This window comes from Sciurus vulgaris, assembly GCF_902686455.1.
Source record: "Sciurus vulgaris genome assembly, chromosome: 14".
In the NCBI taxonomy this organism is placed as follows: domain Eukaryota; kingdom Metazoa; phylum Chordata; class Mammalia; order Rodentia; family Sciuridae; genus Sciurus; species Sciurus vulgaris.
This window is the reverse complement of record NC_136475.1, coordinates 24,507,686-24,529,285: the sequence shown is the minus strand read 5'-3', so window position 1 is coordinate 24,529,285 and position 21,600 is coordinate 24,507,686. Positions and strand designations below refer to the sequence as shown.

The window sequence follows — 21,600 nt, the reverse complement described above, 5'->3', positions numbered from 1 at the left end:
AATTTCAAGAATAAAAAGGAAACCCTAAAAGCTTCTTGAAAAAGTTATCTAAAAAGAATAAGAATCTACTGACAGTGGACTTAGCAGCAGCAGATGCTAGTAAGCAGTAGAGTCATTTGAAGTTCTAAGTTCCTAAATCCAAAATTTGATATACTAGGCAAATAGTCACTCAAGTGTGAGAGCAATTAATGGCATTTTTCAGAAATTTAAAGACTTGGGGAAAATTTACTTTCTCTAAGTTGTTGAGTATGATTCCAGTAAAATGAAAAAAAAAAAGGTCAATAAAAAGATTGAAATGAAATTCAAAAAGATACTGGTACCAAAAGCTATTGGTATCCCTACGATACCAGTAAAAATCACAGAATAACAACAATGCCATGGATCTTGAAAACGGTTCAAAGTAGAACAAAGTAAAAGACAACACTTGAATATGCATTTGTGTGTGTGTGTGTGTGAGAGAGAGAGAGAGAGAGAGAGAGAGAGAGACATGATGGTGGGGGGGGGAGGAAGGGAGGAAGGAAATACTGTATTTTCTTTTTTCCAAGAGATTGGGGTGGAGAGTAAAACAAAACTAAATGAAAGTACAACTTGCATTCAGGTGCAGTTGATAAAATAAGAGGAAAACCTGGAAAGAGTGCTGGATTGGGATTGACTTATGAAACAAAGAGAAGCAAATTGTTCAAGTAAGATGTATTATTGAACGAGGAGACAGTACACATTTTGACTTAATGAAGAGTATAGTAAACAGTGAGAAACAGTTTAATATGTTTCTGTGATCTTATAAATCCATGCCTTTTCATCAACGTACCGTTTTGATTTGAACCACAATATAGATAAACCAAAAAGAGAAAATCAACAATACAAACCTTCAGCAGGAAAATCAGTAATATACAAATTGGGAGATGGGTTAGAGGAACATCTTAGAAATACGTGATCTAGTTTTTGTCTACGTGGAATTGGAATACTTGTATTGTTCCCCTTTCTTCACATTTATACCCAAAATGCAGATTAGAGGGGTTTAGCAGTAATGTGTAGTATCTCTTAGCCTAAGCCTCAGTGCTAGCTTTTCAGATGGAATCAACAAAAGAAATTAGATGAGAAAGCATTTCAAGAAGTCTGAGTTACCCAGCTTTGCTGTTGAGCTTTACAGCATTAAGCACTCAGCATGTACCTACCTCTCTAGGTCTGTTTCTTCATCTTCAGTGTTTCATTCTCAAGTCTTCTTTCAGTCCTTTATATTTTATGACTTTTCCTTTCTTTTTTCTTTTTGGTATCAGGGGTTGAATCCAGGGTACTTAACCACTGAGCAACATCACTGGCCCTTTTTATTTTTTATTTTGAGACAGGGTCTTGATAAGTTGTAATCCTCCTGTCTCAGTCTCCTGAGTTGCGGGGATTAACAGGCATGCACCACCGCACCCAGTATATTACGTGGCTTTTCTGTGACAGATTTTGTGATGAAAATCGCTGAACTCTGAATTCTAAGAGTGTACAATTCTAAGAGTGTACTTCTAGGGTTATTGTCAAGTGTTTAGTTTGTCTTTGGATAGACAGCATTCATTTGGCTGAGTGAATTCTAGTGTTTTGGGTCATTTTGGCTCATATCTTTTCTATAAGGTAGGAGGAAGTAAGTGGTACATGGTGTTTACATTTTGAAGGAGCATTCTAGAAGAAAGAAAACACAACTACCATTATCAGTAATGAAAGAATTGAAATCACCAATGTTTAAAGGATAACAAGAATGTTATGAATTTTATGCCAATAAGTTCTGCACATTAGATGAAATGAACAAATTCCTTGAAAAACAAACTACTAAAACTGACCCAAGAGGAAATAGAAAATCTTAAATTCTTTCCATTAATGAAACTGAATTCTTAATTAAAATCTTCCTACAAGGAAAACTCTAAGGATAACGAACTTTACAGGTAAATTCTGTCAAACATTTAATGGAAATAAAAATTATCAATCTTACCTAAATTCTTTCAGAAAATAGGAGGTGATATTACCTTGATAGTAACAAATACATTATAAGAAAAGTACCATAGAACATAGACCAGTATTCTCTATGAACATATGTCCAAAAACCCTTAAATGTTTGCAAGTCAAATCTAGTAATGTTGAAAAAAGGATGTTTGTTACCCATTCATAAATTAAGAACAGAAGGGAACTTTTTCAGCATGGTAAGGGGCACCTACAGCTAACACAATGCCTCACCTAAGATGGGGGGAAAATGCAAGAATTTTTATTCTCATCACTTCCAATCAACATTTTATTAGGACTTGTAGTTACTACATTAAGTCAAGAAGAAGAAAAAGGTATTGTGATTGGAAAGGAAAGAATAAACATCTTTAATCTCAGATGACATTATTTTACTTACATAGTAAACCTAGCAGAGTAAGTTAATTCAAAAAGATCATTGACTGTAAGGAAATTATCCAGAAATTGGGAGAGTTTCTAATATGGTATCACAGCACAATTGGGAAATTAAATTGACAAGTGTAGTTTATAATAAAAGCCATGAAACACTCAGGTATAAATTTAGCTACATGTATATAAAATCTGTATACTGAATTAAAAAATTTTACCAAGAGAAATATAACAGTTCCTAAATAAATGGAGAGATATTACATATTTGTACATTAGATTTGATATTAAGATCAGTTTTATTTGTGCTGATCTGTAACTTCAGATAATTCCAAATTCTAGCAAGATTTTTGTAAAAGTCATCAAAGTGATTAATATTTAGTGTGGAATTGCGGGGATCTTACAAAAATAAGAATTTGAAGAAGAAAAACAAAGAAGACAGTGCTCCCTGAATTAAAGATTTAGCATTAAACATAAGACATGGCGTTAGATAGACAAATAAGTAGAACAGACAAGAGCATCCATAGCCCTGTGTGTGTGTGTGTGTTGTATAAGTGTGTGTAATTCATTTTTGACAGAAATGCCACAGGTACCATTGTAAGGAGAACCTTTTCAACAAAACGGCTGTATTTCTGTGTGAGATAGAATGTTTCCTCTGCTCCTGCTTATACCGTATAAAAATTACATGGATCATAGATTTAAGTATAAGAGCTAGAATTGTGAAATATCTAGAAGAAAGCATAGGAGCAAATCTTCATCACCAGGGATGGGTAAGGATTTTTGGTATATATAGAACTGAATCATAAAGGAACAAACTTGGATTTCATCAGAGTTAAAGTTTTTTGCTCACCGATTGGGATAAAATACTTGAAAAATCTATACCTAACAAAGGAGTCATTATCAGTACACAAAGAAAATTTCAAAATTTTGAAAAAACTCAGTTTTTAAAAGCACAAAAGATTTGAATAGGCAGTTAACAAAAATATATGAAAAAACAAACAAAACCACATGCTGGCAAAGATGTGGAGCTACTGGAATTCTCAAATGTTGATGATGGGAGTGTAAAACCACCTTGGAAAACTGAGTTTGTGAAAATTAAACCAGGCTTATCTTGTGACCCAGAAATTCCAGAAAAACAGAATAGCTCAAATTGGTCAACAGCAGAAATGTCTAGCAACAAGTGAATGCCTAAACAAATTTATATACCTTGCAGTAAAAAAAGAGCACATTACTGACATGGATTAATATCAAAACCTTGGCAATGTAAAGAAAATAGACACAAGAGTACATATTATACAATCCCATTTATATGAAATTCTAGACAGAATATAGTTGTAGCAAGCAAAACCAAGGTTGCCTGGGTTTGGTGAGAGGAGGGTGAGTGACTGCAAAGGGGGGCGGAATGTTTTTATTGTGAATGTAGAGATGCTTACATAGGTGTATACATTTTGCAAAACCTATAGAACTATGTACTTAATTAATTTTTTGAGTACCATTCACCAAGTTGGTTTAACTTTTTTTTTTTTTAGCATTTTAATTATAATTTGGGAATTCTTTTGTTGCTGATGTCTGCCTTTTGCATATTTGATAATTGCTTGATACTTTTTGAGGTATGTAAGAATTACATTTTAGAAGCACCAAAAGCACACATTATCTCTTCCATTCTAAAATAATAAAATATTTCTAAAAGCTACATATTTTAAGTGGATGACAGTTTTTCATATCTAATACAGTACAAATGTATGTGACTGTGTATTTTATAATGTCTTTCAAAATAATGGTAGCTCTCTCTTTGCCATGTTCATTTGGCAGTTGAACTGTTTTATGCGGTATATGAATATTAAACTACTGGTCTGTAAGTAAAATCCTTATAAAATCTGAGGTTTTTGGAGCTACCTTATAAGGTTTTATGTGCTACGCCCCCTGGTGGTTTTTACTTCTCATTTGAGGTAATGTGAAAACACAATCATTACCTTTGTAGGACATGAACAAAGACTTTAAAACTTTTAAATTAGTATTTATGTTGACAAGCTTCTCAATAACTTATGTTGATAACACCATAAGGTTTGTTCTTGTGGTGGTTTGTACAAGTGTTATTCAATACATGTTTCTCCAGGTTATTTTGCTATAGCTGATAGTTCTAAAATACTTGAGATGTTCTGAAATCCTGTATTGGAGTAATATTTACTAATAATTCTCATTTTATAGTGTAGTTCTTAATTTCTTGCCATATAAGAGAGATTGGGGAATCTCTTTTTAGAAATATTATGTACAGTCAGGATGAGCCTGGAACATCTTATGGTGCCAGAAATTAAAGAAATGCTAAAAAGCAAAACAAACAAGAAAACCCACAGAAAACAAACAAAAACCCAAAGATATTGCTTATAGGCTTCATAAGAGCAAGCCTGAAGTAGCACCTAAAGACCAAACCTGGAACAGTTTGACCAACAAAGGAAATAATGATAGTGTTGGGTTTTAACTCATATAGTCAAATAAATATAATTAAAAGAATAAATTGAGAAAATACCATTTTTCTTTTTCATAGGAGCATCTCCATAAATGTAGAAGAGGGAAAGAAATTGATTCTCAGGCAAATATCACAAATGTTGCAGACATGACCCACTGATGGATGCTAAAATTAAGTCATAATTTGAGGAGAAATAGAATATTTGCATTTTCTCAAATATCTTCCCCCAGGATACTTTCTAACTTTAAAAAAAAAAAAAAAAAAAAAAAGTGGAGAATTGGCAGACACCAGAGATTGAAGTTACTATTGCTAGTTGTGGGATGTGTCAAATTATTTCTGTGGTGTTTCTTCCCCAATACCTATATTCATTCTAATCATGACAAAAACATCATTAAACTTAAACTAAAGAACCTATCACAAAATGCTAGCCCAAAAAGTGTTTTTTTTTTTTTTTTTTTCCTTTGCGGTGCTGGGGATCGAACCCAGGGTCTTATGCTTGCAAGGCAAGCACTCTACCAACTGAGCTATATCCCCAGCCCTAGCCCAAAGAGTTTTATGGTCATAAAAAGCAAAGAGAAAAGAGCTGTCACAGATGGGATGAGACTCAGGAGAAATTACAAAAAAGAAATTATAGAAGTAATAAGAGTCTTCAAATGCTCCTCAAACAGGTTGTCCAAAGGTTAACATTTACAGATTGAAGTTAGTCATCAAAATCAAGAAACTAACATTGGTAAAGTAATATTAAACCACATATTTTAGTGAGAAAATGGTGAAATTTGAAGTGTTCTCCCCATTCTGTCCAGGATCCCAGACTGCCTTTAGTTATTTCTTTCAAAATACCAATTCTAGGAGGATTTTTAAAGTTTAATGTGTTTGATTTTGATTTTGTTGTTAAATCATTATTTGATCTACTGATTATAAAGTGGACATTAAGAATTTTCCTACAGGAGTAATAACTCTATTATTGCCTTTTTCTCTTTACCATTATTGGGAACCATCTAAAATTTGAGGAAAGTTCATTTATTTATTTATTTTTCATTTGTTAAATGAACACGTTTTTATTACTAATAATTAACAAATACATAAGATTTCAACTGGTAATGAACAGAAGATGGAAATTAGGTTCATGGTAAACGAGAAAATGCTTAACTCTCCTGAAATCTTAGCACCTCTGAGTGATCTCATATCTTTTTTTCCACTGATGACTGGTTTTCACCCTTTTCCCTTGATTTATGGCTGTCCATGTTTACTTGAGCACTTTTGTGAAAGCTTATTTTTATTCCATTGCATTCTGTTTCTTTTCCTTTTTATTCTAATAAACCTCATATTTGAAGTAAAAATTTGGACTTCCTCATGTTGTTCTTACTTTTCATAGTTTGAGAGGTGGCTTAGCATATATGTGTTAATAGCTGTACTTTTAGAGCCAAACACCTAGTTCTCTTCTCTACTATTTTGGAAACCCTTAAAATCCACCCCCCAAAAATGAGAGAATTATGTAAATATGGTAAAAGGAATTCATTTGTCTGTCTGAAAGATGGATGAATATGTAAGCTTCTATCTTTATTATTATATTGCTCTAATATAATATGTGCAGTTGAAAATATTAAAATTTACTATAGCAACGTAAGCTCTCTAAAAGAAAATTCTTAACCATTTTGTGTGATAACATTAATGAGATTCTGAAATCACTTGTTAGAAGTTGTTACCATCTAAATTTACATATATCTCTGAGAATACTCAGAGTGCACTGATCCAGGTAGGAGCTCAGCAGTTTAATTCAGTGTTTGTAAGCTTTTCATCAATTTCTTATTAAAAACTTTTTATGTGTTATAAATTGAGAATAAAATATCTTAAGTTTATAAGACTAGTGCTTTTTCTAATATAATTTAATTGAATATATGAGTATTTTTTGCTATTAAAAAAAAGTAGCCTTCCTAAAGGTATCCTTCTAAAAAGTGGAAAATAACATGTGTTTTCAGTTGGCAAAACATGTGAAAAAGAGTATCTCTGAGTCACAAGTTGAGTCAGGAGGGTGAGGTTTGTTTGTTTTTCCTTGTTCATCTCTTTTTAAGGGAGCAGGATCCTAAGCTGTAGGCTTAAAAAAAAAAAAAAAAAAAAAAAATTTTTTTTTTTTGTTGAAATGTGTTGCCACAAGTTGGAATTTGTTCTTTAGTTCTAACCTGGTACTGAGTGCAGATCTGTAAATATACTTGAAAACATTTAAGTGCTAACATTTAAGTGCTATTTAAGATGTGATTGATCCATTTTAGAGATCTCTGCCTAATTCGTAGGAGGTTAGTAAGTGCTGGTATTTCAAAAATTGAAGTCTTGCTTCATACTCTAATATTCTGCCACACATCTAGACCATTGCTGGCAAGTGAAAGTACTTGCATAACTGCTTCTCTGGTTATAGCAGTGACCAAATAAGTCACTTTGTTCATTGTCTAATAGAGCATTTTACTACTTGTTTTTGAAAATCGTATTCTTAGATCTTGGCTTTAAAAGACATTCATGGCTTTATTTTCCAATCTAGACTCAACTAGATAGTATGAAGTATTTAGTCTGCATCTTAACTCATCTTTGTAACTTAGCCGGAAAGGAGGAAAAGGAGGAGGAAATAAATGGGCGATTGGAAAAGAGATACTGCCTCCTTACACATTTTACTGGCTTCTTAAAATTCAAAGTGAGGGGGCTGGGGAGATAGCTCAGTTGGTAGAGTGCTTGCCTTGTAAGCACAAGGCCCTGGGTTCAATCCTCAGCACCCCCGCAAAAAAAAAAAAAAAAAAAAAAAAAATTCAAAGGAGTTTCAGGGGCAAAAGGTGTGTGGGAATGTTGATCAATAGAAAGATTAGGTAGAGCTCATTCCATTTAAGTCATACTTAGGGGTTGTTTAAGAAGCCATTTGTTGTGAAGGTAAAGTGTGATCATTGGCATTTTGCCTTTGAGGAAAGTTTTATGTACTCATCCAGAACAACTGTCAACTACATATAATATTTTGTAAGATATTTAAAACAAAAGGAAGTTAGTGGATTTTAAATGTTACCTTACGGGCTCTTGCCAGAGTGAGTTAAATAATCACACAACTGTGAGATTATATAGTTAATAATACTCTCCTTTCTTTAATCAGAAAAACTAATGGTATTCTCATAAAGGAACATCCAGGCAAGGACCTTCCAGCAGAGAGTTCATAAAGAAACAGAGGTGTAAAGTGTATATCTGAGCAGAATTGTACCAAGAGCTATGTAGCTAAAGAAAAAGTGGGGAAAGAGGATGGAAACTTACACTAAAGCTAAATATTGTCAAGGGTTTTAGGTTTTTGATCTTGTTTGTTGTTAGAAGCCACAAGAATTAAAAAAATATATATTTTTAGTTATAAATGGACACAATATCTTTATTTATTTTTATGTGGTGCTGAGAATTGAACCAGTGCCTCACACGTTAGGCAAGTGCTCTGTTACTGAGCCCCTCAAAAAAATTTTAAGCATAAGAGCCAGCAGTTTCACTGATTTTGCCTTTTAAAAAGAATAATGGTACCTGGGCTTGGTGATACATACTTGTAATCCCAGCTACTCAGCAGGTTGAAGCAGGAGGATTGCAAGTTTGAAGTTGACCTGGGCAGGTTAGCAAGACTCAAAATAAGGGTTGAGGATGTATCTCATCGGTAGGGTACTTGGCTAGCATGAGTCAGTCCTTGGGTTCCATCGCTAGCAACATTCACATGTTTGTGCACAAACACAAACAAAAGGATTAATGTTGGCAATGTAAAGGAGGAAGGATTGAACCAAATTTATTTGATGATTTTCTTCTATTTTACTTTCCAAAAAGAAAAAAAAAAAATCCTCTTTTTCTTTCTTTTTTCTTTTTTGTGCCAGAGGTTGAATCCAATGCCTTGTATATGTGCAAAGCACTTGTGCACCCCAGAATCACACCTGCAGCTCCTTCAAAATTCTTTTTTTTTTTTTTTTTTTTGTGGTGCTGGGGATTGAACCCAGCAAGGGCCTTGTGCATGCAAGGCAAGCACTCTACTAACTGAGCCATATTCCCAACCCCCAGAATTCTTATTTTTATTCAAGACTATGAAAGACTGTCTTCCTGATTAGTAGGGTTTTCTAGTTGACAATCCTTTAAATGCCTCAATTTCAGTTTCTCATACTAGTTACTTTCTAAACAGTTATGTATGTCCATGCTTCAACATATGGAATATGTTTTCTAAGTATTATAGTGCTGCCTTTCTTCTTTTTCTCTTTCCGTTAATGATACCCGCTAGAGGAAGTGATTTGTCTACTTTTGTGGAGATGTCATTTTTTCTTTTCCACTTCTAATATTCCTACTGATTATTTTTCCATTCATCACCTTTTCTTGTCTATAGGACAAGGCAAGTATGGAGAGGAGGGTACCTTTTTAGCAAAATCTATAAATTTCGAGAAACTGAATGATTTTGTTACTGAACTGAGGTCCTTGGGTCCAACATCGGTGGAAACAAAACTGAACCTGAAAAAAATTTAAGCACAGACAAGGATTTTATATGGGGCTTCTGCCTAAGCCAGAAAGGAAATGACACCAGTCAGATTTTCAACTTTTATGGCATCTGCTATGTAGGCAGGAGCTTTGTGTCTTGATGTCATCACTTGTAGAGGTGGGATCTTAGTTTTGCCTGTGCTTCCATCATGCTTCTTCATGCATTATCTTATTACCATTGTGTCTGCATCTTGGGGAATGTTTTACCATGCTGATAAGGTAAAAGTAACTGAGTTATTTCAGTGACTGTTCTTTGCATGTGCCTTTTGCTAACCATCAGGAATTTGTTCCTTATCATCTGAAAAAGTGATGTTATTTTCAGAATGGGACAGACTGTTGTCCTATCTCCTTGGCCTTGTCTTGGTGATTTTACTTTGTCTGGCTCCATTTTTTGTTATTTCTGCTGCCCATACAATCTCCAAAGCTGATTTTAACAATTCACAATAACTAAATTAAGGAATCATCCCAGATGACGGTGAGTAGGTGAATGGATTAGGAAAATGTGGTAAACTCCATTTTGTGTACATACACACACACACACATATGCACATATATACATACACACACACACATATGCACACACACACACAAAATGGAGTTTTACTCAGCCATAAAGAAGAATGAAATTATGCCTTTTTCCAGTAAATAGATAAAAGTGGAGAACATCATGCTTCATGAAATAAACCAGACTCAGAAAATCAAGGGTTGAATGTGTCCTCTCATGTGGATGCTAGAGCAAAATAAGACAAAGCAGGAGAGGGATTGGATATCATAAGGTATAGGAAAGATCAGTGGAGTAGGAGGTTAAGAGGGAGGAAGGAGGGACAGGAAAGGGGAGGAAATTTAGAATGAATCTAACAAAATAACGTTTGTGCATATATAAATGTACCACAGGGAACCTCACCTTCATGTGTGTGTAGAAAGTACCAGTCAAGGATGGATAAATGATGAGCAAGGGGGAAGATCAGTAAAGGGAAGCAGGTGGGAGGGGGGAAGCAGGAACTGAAATGGAGTGGTTTGGATTCCATGCATGTATGATTTTGTTAGGATGGAACCAGCTACTATGTATAACTAAAATACTCTATTTAAAAAAATAAAAGCTGAGCTGACATTTCAGCCTCTCATCTCCTGGCATGTGACCTTACTCCTGTAGCCTTGAAGACTGATTCACTTTTTAATTTCTTATTTTCTGGTGTGGCTCTTAATCCTAAAGGGTCCTGTTTTTTCATAGGAGTCCCTGTCTCAATTTGGTGAATGGTTTGGTGTCTGGTTAGTTTTTCTTTAAATATTGATGGCATTTTGACGAATAAGTTTTAAGTCTCAAACATTCATCGTTAGTATTTAAACATTTATTGAGCATCTATTATATGCCATATATAGGAAACCAGTGAAAAAACTGGGCTGAGCCTTGGGATAGAAGAGACATGTAAATAAATAAGGGAAAACATTTGTAAGACACTCCTTACCCAAGAGTAAGGGTATCTGAATACCTAATGGTTAAAGGGAAAATAAGGTTTATTTGAATATTTTGCTTTTGTCATCTGTTCTACTAAACAACTGTTCTTTAATACAGCAATAAAATGTTTTATACATTTGATGTGATCATGAAGTGTATATTTGAATTTTTATCAGATTATTTCAAATGTGTGTTATTTTACTGTTTGAAGTGAATATTTTCATTTATTCAGTGTAAAGTTTTCTCATAAGATACAGTATGTGTGTTCCTGATAAACCATACGTAGTACAAAATCATGTGTAGGAAAAATATCAGTAGACCAGACACTGACACAATTTATAGAGCACTGACAAACAGTAATGATCTTTAAAAATATAAGTACAGATTAATTCTGGCATTTATATTAAACACCACAGTTCACTTATGAGCCTTAAACATTTATTTAGAGATACAAGTTCTTGAGGTCATTTATTTCAGTAGAAACTAATTTTAACATTAATGGCAAGCCAATGAATATAGCCACCTTTATTAATAGTATTTCGAGGGCAGGTAGTAAAAAATGAAGAGAAATTGTATTTGTGTCTTCATCTGTACCCTTGGTTTTCACCAGAAGCCTTGAGGTTCTTGAAACCTTTAAACTTGTTATTAATTTCTCTACAGGAAGATACTTAACCCCCTCCCCTCTTGGTGCTGGAAATTAAACCCAGGGCACTTTACCACTGAGCTCTCTCTCTTCAGCTCTCTTTATTTTGAGTTAGGGTCTTGGCTAAGTTGCTGAGGCTGCCCTTGAACGTGTGGTTCTCCTGCCTTAGCCTCCTGAGTTCCTGGAATTAAAGGCCTATGCCACCAAGCCCAGCAGGAAGGCACACCTTCTTTCCTTAAGGTTTTTATATATTAAGACTTTCTTTTTGAGAAAACCTGCCCCTGATCTTTTCATAACATAACAGACCGTCCCTGACTTATGATGGCTCAAAAGCCATATATACCTATTTAACAGAAAATATACTTTGAAATTTGAATTTTGATCTTTTCCTGGTCTAAGTGATATGCAGTGTAATAATCTCAAGATGCTGGATAGCACCGCGAGCTGCAACTCACAATAAGCCCCATGATCATGAGGATGAACAGCTGATGTTATACAGTGTACTATTTCCAATGCATATATTCAAAAAATTATATGAGGTGTTGACTATCTTAGTATAAAATAGGCTTTGCATTAAATAATCTTGCCCAACTGTAGGTTATGAGTGTTCTGAGTGTGTTTTAAGGTAGGCAAGGCTAAATCATGATGTTTGCTGATTTGGTTTATTATATACATTTCGCTTTTATGATGTTTTCCATTTATCATGAGTTTATTGGCATGTAACCCCATCATAAACCTAAGAGCATTAGAAGAATTTATGAAGTTTGCATGCTGTACTGACATTACTCCCCCGTCAATTATACATGAGCTAATCATATTAGAGTCTTAACCTATATTTATATTCATATTACAGCATTATCTTATTTAAAGTAAAACTATCTAACCAGACACCAAACATTCAGCAAACTGAAATAGGGACCCCCCCTTCCCTGCTTTCATGAAAAATAGAACTCTTTAGGATTAAGAGATTAAAACCTTTCTGGGAAATACTAGAGCATTATCTGTAGCATTATCAGTCTGTACTTTAGTAGTGCAGATAATTACATACAGTTGTGTAGCATTTTAGTATAGAATCTTTATAGTTTAAATATGTTCTTATTTTTAAGTTCCTACAATGAGGATGCCAAACATTTAAACTACTCAAAACAGCAGTTGGGCACAGTGCTATACACATGTAATTCCAGTAACTCAGGAGTTTGAGGCAAGAGGATTGCCAAGTTCAAGGTCAGCCTAGGCAACTTAGCAAGACCCTGTCTTAAAAAAATAACAAGGCAAAAAAAAAAAAAAAGGCTGAGGATGTAGCTCAGTGGTAGAGTGCCCTGGGCTTAATACTTAGTAATCGCTGGAATAAAACTAAACTAAAAACCAGTTGTGGTATCTTCTCTAATATATCTGTGATATATATATATATTCATGGGCAGTGTGACCTTTGCCTTGTTAATTTTCTTTAAAAAAATTGGTGGCTTTGTTTTAATTTTTGGTATATATTTGTATTATTTCTTTAAGCTGTGATCAAAAATTTTAATCTGAATTAATCTTATATTTTAAAGGAATGGACAATAAAATTTAGAAGAAGATGACTTAAACCCTTTTCAAGAACATATGTGGGAAAAAACCTTTAGCTGGGTGGGTGGTGCCACCTATAATCCCAGTGTTTGGGATTATAGCGTCTCAAACTAAAAAATATTAAAAAAAGGCTTGGGGTGTGGGTCAGTGGTTAAGTGCCCTTGGGTTCAATCCCTAATACCAAAATAAAACAAACTGACATGGAATTTTTATTTAAGTACATACAAAGTAATGCAAACATTTATTATATTTTATTTTATTTTTTGGTGGTGCTGGGGATTGAACCCAGGGCCTTGTGCTTTTGAGGAAAGCACTCTACCAACTGATCTATATCCCCAGCCCACATTTCAAGATGTTGAAATGTGAATTTTGTTAGCTTTTTTTTTTTTTTTTTTGGTTTTGGTCAGAGAAGTAAAAACTGTATTTTAGTTATTAATACTTGCAAAGAGTTTCAAGAAGATCTAAACTAATAATATTCAAGAGGCTGGTCACATTGCCTCTGAGAAAGGGAATACATGTGATGGGGTAAGATAGGAAGGTAACATTAGAATTTTTTGAATTTTGAATAGCCTTTGAAGTTTGAATCAAACTATTAAAACCAAGGTAAATTAAAAGAAAGTGAAAATGAATGAAGGTACTTTAGGTCAGAGCAGAGATTGATTTAGCTTGTCTAGTAGGACCTCTGTGATCAGCTTAGTGATGTCAGTCTTCAGATATTTTGTGTGGCCTCCATGATCAGCTTAGTGTTGTCAGTCCTGGGATATCTGGGTACTCTGTGTATAGTTTGTTGTATGTTATGGCAGGGACAAACAAACAGAAAGGTAACCAAATAAAAATATTTACGTTGTACTCTATTAGGAGAAATTATTTAATCGTATATGTAACTCTTTTAATGAAATTGGAAACTATTGGATAACCACTGGCTTTTTTTTTTCCTATAACCTTTATAAAATCATTTCTAAAAATCTTGCTTTTTTTGTGTTTCCTTTTAGTTGATGCTGATGAAATTAAAAGGCTAGGAAAGAGATTTAAGAAGCTGGATTTGGACAATTCTGGTTCTTTGAGTGTGGAAGAGTTCATGTCTCTGCCTGAGTTACAACAGAATCCTTTAGTACAACGAGTAATAGATATATTTGACACAGATGGGAATGGAGAAGTAGACTTTAAAGGTAAGAAAAATAGGTGTTTTTTGGGTTTTAATCACAAGTTGTGTATAGCCTTATAGCTCTATATACAAAAATGTCTGGAACTTTTATTTCTTAAGTCTTCGTTTTGGTGATTTTATAATACAATATTATGTCAAAACCTTAAAATCCTTAGTATAAACATTTTGATGAACCAGGATATTTTACTTTTTGATTCATAAGTGTTCAAAGTATCTTTTAGGGCACTCTGCCCCCCAAAAAGGAGATTCAGTTTTTCCTTTGTTTTTAGAAAATAATTTTCACTCTAGGGTAACTTAAAATATTAGAAGTTGCAGTTTTTAAAAATCTTTTTTCTTTTTTAAGAATAAGACCTACATACTAAACAGTTAAACTCTAGTGATAAGGATGTGAGTGTTATATCATAGTTTTAATTTATTTTAATCAATCTAGATTTTACAAGGACATTGAATAGTGTACTTTTGCTAATATTAACATGATACATCATTTTATACTTTAATTCTATACTAAATAAGTAAATAAAGATCTCATTTCACTAGTAATTTGTTAGCAGGTTTGTCATTTTAATTTGAGAAACTGAATTATAAGTGAAGGAATTTAAAACCAATTATGATTTAGTGTTTATGAGGTAATGATGAAAATAATAAGTTTGCATGCAGTTTCCAACAGTGTATTTAAATGATTCAAAATTTTAGGACAGTAATCCAAAATTACTTTTGTTTTGGCAAAACAGTTTATAGTCTTTTCTTTAAGTCTCTTTAATTATATTCTAAAAGGAAAGAGTTAAATAGCTTAAATAATTTGTTTTTGAGTGATATGGTTTATAGTACTTAAATATTCATTCAAATTGATTAACCTTAGAAGACTCCAAATAAAAGAAGACAAACGTATAGCCTTGATTGTGGATGTTTTAAATTTGGCATTTTCAATTTTCAACACTGCTAATACGGAATTGTCTTGTTCAAGGAAATATCCTTTTGTGGGTATGTAAGGGAAATATTGGTTTTCTATATAAAAAATTAAAGTTCTGATTTGTAAACATTTAACTCTTGTTATTCAGAATTCATTGAGGGAGTCTCTCAGTTCAGTGTCAAAGGAGATAAGGAGCAGAAGTTGAGGTGTAAGTATTTTACTTTATTGACTTCATTATTCCTCCTAAACTGCTACTATCCCATATTACATTTCAGACTTCTTTTAAAATATTCTAAACAATTGCTTTTATTCTAGACTCTGAGACATAACACAAATTTTACGTTCTGATGAAAATCCTTTAGGACGTTTTCAACTAGTATGTTTGAATACTGTATGGTTATAGTTTTTAGTTGTATAGAAGAAAATTAGAATTTCCTTCTACTGAAAATAGCCATATAAACTACATACATGGTATGGATAAGAGGGTTTTTGTTGTTTTTGTTTCTAATGAAAGTAGCAAGAAATGTTCTAAAAAACCTAAGAGACTGGACCTGTTGTTAACATCCCTAGTTCTAAGTAAGGTTAAATAACCTAGGCTACATACACTGTTGGCCCAGCCAGTCTTAACTCTATAAGCCCATCCTCTTAACCAACTATGTTAATCCCACCAAAGGGCAACATCTATATTTAGGAAGAAGTCATCCTCATAGTCATAATTCTAGATGTTTGGTAATTTACTGTTTCTCACTGAAAGTACTCAATGTGTGATTGCCTTACAACTGCCATTGATTTTTCTTCCTGTTTTTTTTTTTTTTTTTCAGTTGCTTTTCGTATCTATGACATGGATAAAGATGGCTATATTTCCAATGGGGAACTCTTCCAGGTGTTGAAAATGATGGTTGGGAACAATCTGAAAGATACACAGTTACAGCAAATTGTAGACAAAACCATAATAAACGCAGATAAGGATGGAGATGGAAGAATATCCTTTGAAGAATTCTGTGCTGTAAGTATGAAAGAACTGATGACTTATTACTTATATTTTAAAATTAAAGATGATTTAATAGATAATTTCTTACGGATATTTTGCTCTAAAATGTATATGTTCAATTTGTCCTGATAGCCCCATCCCCATATTCAAAGTCCTGAAATGTGTTGTTTGATTTATTAATAATTAACAATCAGTTATTCTCAGGAATAACTGTTCTTAGTTATTCTGTGATAAAATGCCACAGGAATGGTACTAGTAACTTTTGCTTATTATTAGCAAATTACAAATTACAAATTACAGCTAGGTTATTGTTATGATTTATTTTTAAAATGGCCTATTTGAAAAATGCTTTTGTGGGAAATATAAGTTCATGAATTTCACCTAGAAATACTGAAAGTACTTCATAAGGACAACAGAAATGGGGAGTCCCTGTTCATCCTAATCTTATCTGCTATACATGGTGATTTACACCCTCCTTTTCCAAGCTTCTGATAGATAGTTGTTGTGGGGTAAGGGCTCTGTGTAGAGTTGGGACTCCAGTTATGGGAGACCTAGAAATCCAAATCTAGATAGAAAATGGAGCAGTAGCTTAGCTTCTCATGTTAGTGATTTTCATCATTGGATCCATGGAATTGGCACCACTTATTGCTTCCAAACAGAAATACAATCACTCAATTTTATTTTTCTATTTCTGCCCCTTAAAGCAAGAATATTAGCTCTTGATATGTTTTAAGGAATTATAATTGCAAACTGGAAATAGAATACAGAAGCATCCAGAATAGAGACAAAGGAAACAAAAAAATTTGAAAATTTTTCAGTCATGGTTGGATGCTTCTATAGGAAGTTTTCCTCCCCTTTCTTTTTCTTTTTCTTAGTTAAATCACACAAGGTCACTTTGTTAGTTAATTGTGTGTCGTGCAAGGAATGTAGCTACTTTGGCATTTCAGTAGAAGTTCCTACTATTCTCAGAGCATCTGTCTTCCTTCTTTGCAAGAGGATACTTAGCTTTATATTTTGTTTCACAGAGTAGTGTGGTACATAGTATAAAGAATGGGTTAGCCAGGTTCAGTGGCACACACCTGTAATCCCAACAGCACAGGAGGCTAAGGCAGGAGGATGGCAACTTCAGAGCCAGGCTCAGCAAAAGTGAGGTGCTAAGCAACTCAGTGAGACCCTGTCTCTAATAAAATTCAAAATAGGGCTGGGGATGTGGCTCAGTGGTTGAGTGCCCCTAAGTTCAGTTTCTGGTACCAAAAAAAAAAAAGTTTTATTTTTCAGAACAGTTAGGTTTAAGACTGCACTGTTGCAAGGTGATACTGGTGTAAGTGTTGGCTATCCCCTTGTGTTCGTCCTCCTTCACCATTGCCAAAGATCACTGAATGACTCATAAACTGGCAAATGGTTGAGTGTGACATGAGACCAGGCTGGTAGTGGCATTGTAGACAACAGTCAGTTTTTAAAAGAAAAGAAACAGTCTCAATTCTTGGAGGAATAAAATACATGAAAAACTTCGCTGGAGTAGTAGAGATGTTTATGAGTGAAGACAGTGCTGGGGAGCGGATTGGGAGGACTGAGTGCCACAACCCTCTCTTTTCCCTCTGTGGCAGCAGAGGGTGACAGAGGGTCTGGCCAAAGTGGACAACACAACCTGTAATCCCAGCTACTTGGGAGACTGAAGTGGGAGGTTTCCAAGTTCAAGAGCAGCCTGGACAACTTAGTGAGACCTTTTCTCAGAAATCCAAAAGATGCTGTGGATGTAGCTCAGTAGTAGAGCTCTTGGAAACTTCAGTTTAGAGTTCCATTTTAAAAGCTGTAAGACCTGAATGCTTGGGATCCCAGAAGAAGAATGGAGGGAAAGAAATCATGAGTAATAAGTCAAGAAAATATCTCAGAACCAAAAGTTATGTATTTCCTGACTTGAAAGGGTTTACTGAGTACCTAGCATAGTAATATAAAACTAATCTGGACATAGGCACATTGTCATGAAATTTCAAACCAGTGGGAACAAAGAGATGGGCCTGCAAATTTTCAGAGCTGGGGATAGTAAGGTGGAGAAAGGAGTTGGAAAGGGACGTCATACAGAGTCAAGAATCATAATGGCACTCAGTTTCTCAGTAGCAGAGTTGGAAACCAGAAGAAATTGCAATATTTTGCAATTCTGAGGGACATAGTTATTTTCCACCTAGAATGCCCTATAAATTCAAATTAGGTGGTAGAAAAGACATGTTCAAGTAAAGCTTTCCTTTTTTGGGAAACTACTAGAAGATTTTCTCATACTGTAGTGTCATACTATAAACTAAGAGTATACTGTGGGATCTCAGAATTCACCATGAGAAAGGAGGAGGAGACCTCCAGGATGATGGTCCAGAGATGAGGCCTAAGGAGCAGAGTATAAATTGCAGTAGGTTGTGAGGCTTTAGGAGTGCCTTCCAGGCAATAAAATCAATAAAATTACATTATATGTGTTTGAATGTATTTAGAACAAAATTTGGGGATTGAATTAATGATAGAAAACAGCACAGGAAATGATCACCTATTCATTTTACTAAAACAAATGTGTAGGAAAGAAAAAGTAATACTATGCAATTTTGTTCAGCTACTACTAATATTTATATATAGATATATGCAACTTTCTATATATGTAGTAGGTTGACTTTAATTTAATATACTTGATTCGGAAACAAAATGATAAAAAGTACAAAAGTGCCAAGTAGAACATAAAACATATTTTCATAATAATGTAAAATGGCTAATTTCTGTCAATAGAAATAGAGATAACCTTAGGATGTGGAGGATGGAAAATACATAGGGTAGGAAATGGAGTGGTATATGTAAAAACTGAATCTTTTATCTTCTGTGGTGGAATGCCCATGGAAAGTGACAAAAGCTTTAAAATCAAGAAAAAACAATGTAGGAATGTTATTTTCTGATCTAAAGGTAAGCATTCAAAGTCAGCTGAATTTTTTATAGCGATTCTTCATGAAAAGAAATAGTGAATGAGGGCAGGGTAGAAGCTGCTCATTTCACAGCAGGGCTTATAGACTAAATGGCTCTTTATACTGTATTTTTTTAAATATAAAAGTATTTTTAAGAAGCTTAGGTCAGGTGTGGTGGTGTATGCCTGTAACGGCTAAAGCAGGAGGATTAAAAGTTCCAGGATAGCCTGGGCAATGTAGACCCTGACTCAAAATGAAATTTTAAAAGGGGCTGGGGATGTAGCTCAGTGATAGGGTGCTTGCTTAGCATGTGTGAGGTTCTGAGTTCCATCCTCAGTATTGAAGAAAAATAACACAACAAAATGTTTAAGTATAAAAATAATACAGATGCCACTATACAAAACAACATGGATTAATCTCACAAACATAATGTCAGGTGAAAGAAGCCAGACATGAAAGAGTCTATTTGTGAAATGTACAAAAACAGACAAAAGTAATTCCTGGTGTTTAAAATTCAAGATAGTAGCTATGCTGTGATGGGGATGGGGGTGGTAAGGGGGGTTTGGTACCTAGAAGTGGGTCAGAGAGGAGTTCTGGTAATGGTGTGGATGTTGATTACTTGGGTGTTCACTTTGTGAAACTCAGCAAGCTGTGGATATTTATGACTCATATTCTCTTTATATAGATTATATACGATAAAATATCCCCTCAATTGTATATGTGATTACACTTTTAGATTACTATGTCAGTATTCACTGAGGTGCATATAAACTCCATGGAAACATAATGGGTAGAAAATTTTATTTGGAATTTTTTAATACCTTCTGGAATTACAGTAACAGTAAAGACCAAGTTCAGTTTTGAGGATAATTTTTATGGTAACATCTGGTTATTGGATAATATTGAATTATTAGAGTAAGAGTCAACAAACTACAGAGCACAGGACAAATCCTGCTACTGGCCTGTTTTTGAACTAATGAATAGTTTTTACTTTTTTTTTTTTTTTTTTTTTAGGTTTTTTTGTTCTGTTTTTTAAAAGAAGATGCAAAAGGAACCACATTCTGGCCTTTTGTAGAACAAGTTCGATGACCCTTATATTAGAACACAAAAATGCTTATTACTGTAGAAGGAAGAAACCATGAAATTCTTACTGAAGGCACTCAAATATTTTTGTAAAAATACAGCTTCCAAAAATGGCTATACTAGTATATTTTTAAATTCAAACTTTAAAATTTTATTTTGATAAGATGGTTAGACTACGGAAGGCATTTCTTAAATGTCGCTAATGTTGCTTTTTTCCCTGGCTGTTGCAGGTTGTAGGTGGCCTAGATATCCACAAAAAGATGGTGGTAGATGTGTGACTCTCTGAAGAGTACCATCCAACACTTTTGCTTTCTTCTCCATCTCTGAAGATCTGCTCAAGACGTCCAGCAATGCTCTCTGTGTATTTAAATGGAAGTATTTTTCTCTGTGAAGCCACATTTCCAACATGAGCCTCATGAAGCCAACTAAGTGTTATTGAACTCTTCTTCTCTCAATAACTCAGTGTAGCACTTTAAAGTCTGAAGGACAGCAACATGAAAAGAGCATATCCATGTGGTGGAGAAAGGGAAGGGGTTGGCTTTTTAATTTATTTTTCTTCATCTTTTATAACAAGAAAGTATCTATATATACATATGTAAATATTTATATATAGATATATGTAGCTTTCTATATATGTAGTAGGTTGGCTTTAATTTAATATACTTGATTCAGAAACAAAATGATAGAGTACAAAAGTGCCAAGCAGAACATAAAACATCCTTACTTTTATTTCACACAGTTTTATATGTAGATAGAAGATTGTACACTTTGAGCCGGGTGTTAGGCCAGCTATTTTCCTTTTCCTGTGCTTTCTCCTTTGAGAGATTGACAAAGCATTTGTTAATGTCCTATTATTTACCTTAATTACAGTTTTGTAACAAAGGAGTCTATAACTTTATTTATACCTATGAATATATTTCAAGGGACTAAATCTCATTGTTGAGCAGTTTTTAATCCATCTCTGGCTGAGGAGAAAGTATAGTTCAGTGCTGCTGCCAAGAGCTAGTTCTTGTGTTCATATAGTGACTGCACAATGCTGTGGCTGCTTCCTTCTGTTACTTTGTTACTAGGAGCCATTACATTTATTAAATGTCCCTGAGTTAATGTAATTTTCAAGTTGTGGTTTTATACATACAGGCCAGAAGCTATCTGAGGCAATCGTGATTTCTCTTTTGTATTATTTAATGAAGAGAACCTGAAGTAATCTTGTAACTGCTTAGAATATCCGTTTGTTTCATTATATATGGATGAATAATTTGTCTTTAAAGTCCTGTTTGAATCATGAATTTCCCTTCTGTGTTTCAAAAGACTTGCAGCTAATCTAAGAAACGTGATATTAATGTGCATGTTATGTGTATATATATATATATATACACACACACACACACACACACACATATATATATATAAACACCCACACATTTGTGATTTAAATGGGAGAAATCTTGCTAATCTATATGCCACAGAAGAGCAAAATTTTATCTAAATTGATACTGCATAA

The 21,600-nt window shown here is 34.0% G+C and overlaps 1 protein-coding gene across 1 annotated transcript in view; it reads left to right on the top strand.

Annotated features, from left to right (window-relative positions):
• PPP3R1 (protein phosphatase 3 regulatory subunit B, alpha) overlaps window positions 1-21,442 on the top strand; it is a 61,537-nt gene extending 40,095 nt beyond the window's left edge. Inside the window, exons 3-6 of the mRNA XM_079111225.1 lie at window positions 14,007-14,183; window positions 15,238-15,297; window positions 15,911-16,095; window positions 20,330-21,442. Coding sequence (XP_078967351.1) covers window positions 14,007-14,183; window positions 15,238-15,297; window positions 15,911-16,095; window positions 20,330-20,377 — 470 coding nt within the window. The 3' untranslated portion in view covers window positions 20,378-21,442. The remainder of the gene's footprint in view (window positions 1-14,006; window positions 14,184-15,237; window positions 15,298-15,910; window positions 16,096-20,329) is intronic.
• Window positions 21,443-21,600: the final 158 nt, after the last annotated feature.